The sequence below is a fragment of the Bidens hawaiensis genome, unplaced genomic scaffold (assembly GCF_021521415.1).
Source record: "Bidens hawaiensis isolate Kalapana, Puna unplaced genomic scaffold, B.hawaiensis_p1.1 tig00419516_1, whole genome shotgun sequence".
Lineage (NCBI taxonomy): Eukaryota > Viridiplantae > Streptophyta > Magnoliopsida > Asterales > Asteraceae > Bidens > Bidens hawaiensis.
Genome location: NW_027504887.1, coordinates 372,134 through 378,729, shown reverse-complemented (window position 1 = coordinate 378,729; position 6,596 = coordinate 372,134). Strand labels below are relative to the sequence as shown.

At 34.0% G+C, this 6,596-nt stretch overlaps 1 protein-coding gene across 1 annotated transcript; it reads right to left on the bottom strand.

The window, feature by feature from the left end:
* Positions 1–445: 445 nt before the first annotated feature.
* Positions 446–5,267, bottom strand: LOC143609220 (wax ester synthase/diacylglycerol acyltransferase 11-like). The gene is made up of 6 exons (XM_077084034.1): positions 4,358–5,267; positions 1,786–1,858; positions 1,642–1,709; positions 1,062–1,274; positions 741–878; positions 446–665 (listed from the first exon to the last, which is right to left on the bottom strand). The coding sequence occupies exons 1-6, from the start codon at positions 5,102–5,104 to the stop codon at positions 519–521; spliced, it is 1,386 nt and encodes a 461-aa protein (XP_076940149.1). The 5' UTR covers positions 5,105–5,267; the 3' UTR covers positions 446–518.
* Positions 5,268–6,596: the final 1,329 nt, after the last annotated feature.

Below are 6,596 nucleotides of genomic sequence, written 5' to 3'. Positions count from 1 at the left end.
CTTATATATGAGAGAGAGAGCCGAAGAGGCCTAGTTCATGCGTTGCATTCATTATGTTGAGCCATTGGGGGCTCTTTAGTTGTGTAGCCTCCACGGCTCCACATGTCCCAACTATTGTCCTATGTTGGGGGATGTCGTGAGTATCCTTTCTTCCGGAATGAAGGTACGATGCGTCGCCGGCGTATATCTCATTGGTAACGAAACTTATTCAGATTTCCTTACAATATTTAGTAAACGCTAATATAAAAAATGAATTGATAAAACTAAAATCACCAACACTGGCCCTAGACAAAAATGTGTTCACCCATTTTCGAAATTAAATTGCAAAATAAGCCAAAATACATAGGTATAAAGACGTTCACTATTTAGTAACTCACAGTAATTGTTTCACATTTAAAAAAAAACCTCGGATGTTACACAAATAACCTACCCCACCTTATGTGGATAGCAAAGAATATAGGATCTTTTGCATTCTAAGAACTTGCTTTTATTTATTTATAATTTTGAAAAGAATTTTGTCATATTTGTACCGAGGCTTGTTTCATTTCGAGTAAAGCATCTTCAAAACACTTAGCCAAATTTTCAGGGTCAGGAATGAGGTCTTTAGCAACTAAAATCTGCATATCAGCCTTTCCAGAGTAACTCACCATATGCATTGTAATTGCCTGCATTCAAAATAAAATTTAAATTCAACTCAACCCCTTTTACAAATATATATTGGTATTGATGTTTCTACTAACATGGGATAAACTTGATGATGTCGTCCTCATGTAAGTGACCGGAATGCCTGCAACCGTGACCTCTTCTCTTGGGCCCACCACATTTGAAATCGTGAAAGTCGTGTTACAAATTACTCTGTAATTAAGCACGCTCGCAACCTACACATAATAACACCGTTAGCTAGAAAATAAAGGCCATAATTTCAAAGACTGAAAAAAAGAGAAACAAACAATTAACGAACTAAATGGATTATTTTGGCCAAACTACGAGGACTAAAAAGAGTAATTTACTCTAGAATATAAAATAATATTTAATAATAAAAAAAAGGATTAAAATGTGACCTTTACTCCAAAGAACTTCATAACAAAGTATCCAATTTGGTGTGACAGAAAAGCCTCCATAGACAACTTCTTTCTATCAATCATCATTTTGGCTCTCTTCAAATATTGAAGTGGATCAGACACATTTCTATGGTAGTATACTGGTAGCAGCATGATACCAACTTTATTTCCCCACCCTGACACTACATTTTTCTTCATTAATTCTTTTATATCCTGCCAAAATTACAAATTATCTTAAGAGTTTGACCATAAGGAAATTAATTTATATTCACCAAAAGTGTAATAAACTTTCATGTTTTTTTGTCAATGTATGTTACTTTTTTTTCACTCTTTGATGTAACAAACTGTGATTTTGTTAACAGAGCGGGTAGAAAAGTCAGGATTTTATTTTTCTTAATATAAACAACATAATTTAGGTGAAGAATTTATTTGGTTTGAATCATTAACCTAAGCATGAGAATACTAAATTTGGTTTCTTTCTTATTTTTATCAAAAGATTCAAATTGGTTGTCTTGTTCTCAACTTCCTTTTATGGTTCCTAACCGAACATGCTACCGCTATGATGTTCAAGATATGTAACCTGGAGTCCAGGTGACGGTCTTAGATTAACCAAGGCAACACCGGTGATTTGAAGGCCCTCTTGAAGAGCTACAAAACACAAGTAATTGAATAATGAATTGTAAAAGAAACTTACAGTCTGGCGAAAGATGTAAAAGAAACTTACAGTCTGATGATCGGTTGCCCAAATACTTTGATAGTCCGAGTGATATTACGCCAAAAAGTACATCATTTATCGTCTGCATTCAATATATAATATGTTAAGTTTTCACGCTTTCATAATCAAATACTTCCAACACAAATGAAAAATAAATGGCATAATAAGTAGATTATGGGTACAAACATTAATGGGTGTGTTGTAAAAAATTAGGACTATCAAAAGGTTCGATTTAAATGGTTTAAACGTCTTTGAAATTGTGAGTTTGTATTAATCTTTTTAAAAATACAAAAAAATGGTTCGTGTATGTTATACAGATACATAACTTCCTATTCAAGAATGACAAAATAAACAAAAAAAAGTTCAACGACCGGTTAGGTTTACAGGGCCCATTTCAAGTTCCAAACTACCATAAGTCATATAAATCTCAAACAATGCTCATTTACCTTTGGACGTTCGAGGTTTCAACTAATAGCCGAGAAATAAAAGCTATAATCAAACTATAGATCCTTTACTATATCAGACATTATATTGTTTTCCCCTTCGAATACCAGAAACGGCTGCATCCATTACATTTGACTATTTGAGGCGTTTAGATATGTACTGTGAAAGTGATCTTATGATGACTAATAATTGGGATAAAACAAAAGATTTATAAGGTTTAACTCACGTTTATACTTTAAAAAACTAGTTCTAATGGTACAACTCAAAGTGCGCCACAGAAACCAGTTTTTTTTTTTTTTTTTTTGCCCCACTGGAAGACTGTATCCATAAACTTAGCTTAAGGAATAAGGATATTAATAAGCATCATATTAGAGAGAGGCCTATTAATTATTGAATTGACCCAATTACCGTTTTGGCCCAATCACTCCTATAAGACATAACCCCATTCACCTCTTTCTAAGAGGAGATGCGTGCTTCGAGTGAAATTTCGACTCTAAAACCAAATCCAGACGTAAAAGTATAATGGAAAGTTGGAAACCATAGAGACGAGAGAACTAGAAGGTATAATCACCCAAAAAAGACTTAAGACCATCCAAAGTATTAGAAAAATACTAATTCTTCAAAAACATCCCAAAAACAACAATAAGAAAATATAAAATCGTCCAAAAACATTGTCCCATCATCACTACCTTTTTTTCTTTTCAACCACTCATTTTCTCTCCATATAATATATATATACTATAATAACATGAAGCATTTTAATGGTTCTTGGCCAAAAACAAGATGGTAAAGCATGCCATCAAAACCAACAACGAGAATGTGAAAAAGATGGAAAAAGTTGGCACATCACCCTATTCCCAACTAAAAGCCGCCTAATTGGCTATAGAAAGTGGACCACGTAAATGGTTTTCTGGTATCCTATTATCCTTCACCTACTCATTAATGTAATGTATGCCTTTAGAAAGAAACAATCAATCAATCCATGTGTCTAAAAAACGATAATAGTACAAATTTATAAAATAAATCTTGAAGACGTGAACGATTTCGTTTGCACATAATATTTTTCTCACCTTTTAGTTATTTACTTCTGTATCTAGCTTTCAATTCGTTTCTTAATTTGGAGCATGCATAGTTAGTTTCCTATTTTTATTTTACATATATTGAAGGTTAATTTTGTACATTTTCTTACATGAAAATGATCTAACAAAGTAATTAATATTTAGATAACAAGTCACTTAAAAAGAATATAAAGACAATAAAGTAGATAGATAGAGAGATAAACTTATTGGTCATGTTCATTGCCGTAATATTTAGCCTACACGGTGTCCCTCTGTATTAGATTGAGACAGACAATTAGGAGTGTAAACGAGCTGAGCTACTCGAGATCGGCTTATGAAAAACTCGATCGAGCCCAAGCTTGAGCCTAAAAGTAAGCTCGTTTGATGAACGAGCCGAGCCTGAGCTTCACTTATCGAGCTCGAGCCGGCTCGCGAGCCTAAATGAGCATGTAGTTTATATAATATTTTAATATATATATTTAATAATTGTTAATTAATACATATGATGTTATAAAAAATAACTAAATAACACATATTTTTTATACATAAATTATAATTGAAAAAAAATGTACAAAATAATTATATATATATATAAAATAAATAATAAACAAACTGAGCTCGAGCTCGAACTTTGAACATAAAGCTCGAAATGAATCGAGCTCGGGATGGCTTGTTTGAATACCTACGGACAATAATATAAACCGGATTTTATATATATTTCAAACCAGTCTTTGTTTGGGCCCTTTTTAAAAAGTTTATAAAACACTCTAGATTAAAAATGTCACGTACTAAATTATGAATTAATGTTAAAGCTTTGAGTTACCAAATTCCAGCTTTTTAGGACATAGTGGCGTTATCCCAAACCCGAAAAAAAAAATAAAAAAAAAGTGGCGTTATCCCAAACCCGAAAATACAGTCATATTTGGTAAAGTGTACCTCACAAATGAACATGCCATAGTGTTTAGTTGGCCAAACCAATTGGACTACGATTTTAAATGACAACACAACACACACCCACCCCCATACCCAATGCATGCATAAAGTTAACGGAAAATCTAACAGACACATTCAAAACTTACCGCCTCCGGAACGGCGTTCTTCACCGTCTTCATATCATCCAAACTAAACTTAGCCGTAGCCAACTTTCTCGGCCACATCTCCACCCCTTCACCACCTCTGACCACCGTCTTACCATCCTTAACCACCACTCCTCTCATTATAAACTCAAACACGTAAATCAAACTAAACCAAATCACTTTCATTAACTTCCAAATTTCACCTAACGTTCCTAATTTACGTCTCCGTGTCGACGAAACTAACGGCTCAATCAACGGCGTCTGATTTAAATCATCCAGCTTCCTCGTCAACGTTAACATCAACGACATAATGGATATTCCGTCACCGAGCGCGTGATGCACACGCAACACCACACACTTATGCGCATTCAACAAGTGAATCTCCCACAGCGGCTTATCGATACTCAACGGAGACGATACAGTGAGATCGGACACGTAATCGTTGACCGCTGACTCGTCGTCGTCTTTATCGTAATCACCGACCGGTTCGGACCGGAGGATGATGTGCCGGTCGATGTCGAGTTCGATTTGGCGCCAATACTCACGGCCGTGGTGATCGGTGATGAGGAGACTGGAGAACCTAGGGTGTTTGATCATGAAAGAGTTTGCGATGACGTGTCTGGCGGCGGTAAGTTCGATTGGACGTTTGAGGCCGAGTGAGCAGTTGATGATCTGGTGAGTTGCTGGTTGTACGAATAACCGTCCGGCCGGAGATAACGGCTCGTCGTTGTGAATATTAATAATACTCATTTTGGAGAGTGTGATGGTGCTGTTAAACTGTTAATGTTATTGTTATATTATATCGGCTTTTATTTATATTTCTTGTTGAAGTATGGATATTTGGTTGAGAAGATAGTTTCTATTTTGTTTGGTTATTTTGTGTAACAAATGTTATTATTTTTTTTAGGAGTCATGAATATAGTTGTTTATTTAGTGGCCTTAAAAACATCTCATAAAGTTATTTATTTACTTGCCTTAGAAAACATTAAATAAACACTTTTCAATTAACACCGCGAATGAGACGTGTAGTTGTTCGGTTAATAATTGGTGCTAAATATCATAATAGATAGTTAGATACAACTAACGCTTTTAATGAAATGAGTCAAATGACCAAAGCTTATAAACAATCTCGTATCTTTCCTTCCTTGTTGTATGTATAAAAAATAAGCCAAAATCGTATAAAACAACTTATTTTGCCTTATTAATGTCAAGTTGTCAATCTTCAATAGTTAAATCAACATATCGATCTTTTACCGTCTTTTTGCAACTTTGCATGAGGGCCGATTGTGACATTCGTCAATTTCGTGTCTCGTTTGTATTCGTTTTTGTATTCGTTTATCATGTAAACCGACCCATTTTGTAAACCAAAGCTTATGCTATAATCAAAATGATGGATTTTATGCTACAATATTGTTTTACACTTGTTGGGTCTTGAAAACATTCATTTTGGTCCTTAAAACTCCTTAAAATGACTTAAACCAAACTTTGGGGACTATTATTGCCATTTATCAAAAACTTGTTTGACCATTTCAACCATCACATGCATCTTTACCTTATTTATATGAACCATACTCTTACCATTATAAAAGCAAGGCTCCATACACCATTTTGGGTGTTCATCTTCTCCAAAATCTCTCTCAAATCCAAGTATTCATCTTCAACATTTTGTTATTTTAATTTCTTAAGGTCAACTAACTATAGTCTTTCATTTTAACTTGTTCATCTAATATTACTAACACTTGAATATGGTGGTACAACATATATATAATACACACCCCTTGTTTCCTTTATTTGTTACTTCACCGACTCCAGTTGATTAAGTTTCGAATGTCATAAGGCAAGGCTTCATGGAGGACTTCGTGTTCTTGATATATATTTACACACATAACTTATTATACATATCACTTATGACTAACTTCTAACCCTTTTTAATTTGTTCATCTTATTTACAAGTTTCATGGTGTGGGTTTGTATAGGACTAACCTCGGTTTAACCGAAACTAGTCCAAACCGGAAACCGAACTTTTGTTTACTAGTTTTGTTAAAATAGTTTTTTAAACATGTTTATTGCTAGATTTGAGTTTCAAAAATCATATTTACAAGTTCTTTGATATTGAGCATATGGAATCCATCTATGAACTCATTGGGAGATGGAAACCGAACTAAACCGAAACTTTTGCTTAAAAGACTTGTAGTTAACTTTTTAGTTGTAAAATTTAAGTTTTCTTCATTTATAAACCAAT

What these genes read in the sequence shown, in the direction of transcription:
- LOC143609220 (XM_077084034.1), bottom strand. Translation starts at nt 5,104, where the DNA reads ATGAGTATTATTAATATTCACAACGACGAGCCGTTATCTCCGGCCGGA. An exon ending in AGAACGCCGTTCCGGAGGCG is followed by an intron (nt 1,859 to 4,357) that starts GTAAGTTTTGAA and finishes TATTGAATGCAG; the next exon opens with ACGATAAATGATGTACTTTT. An exon ending in TGAAGTTCTTTGGAGTAAAG is followed by an intron (nt 879 to 1,061) that starts GTCACATTTTAA and finishes TATTATGTGTAG; the next exon opens with GTTGCGAGCGTGCTTAATTA.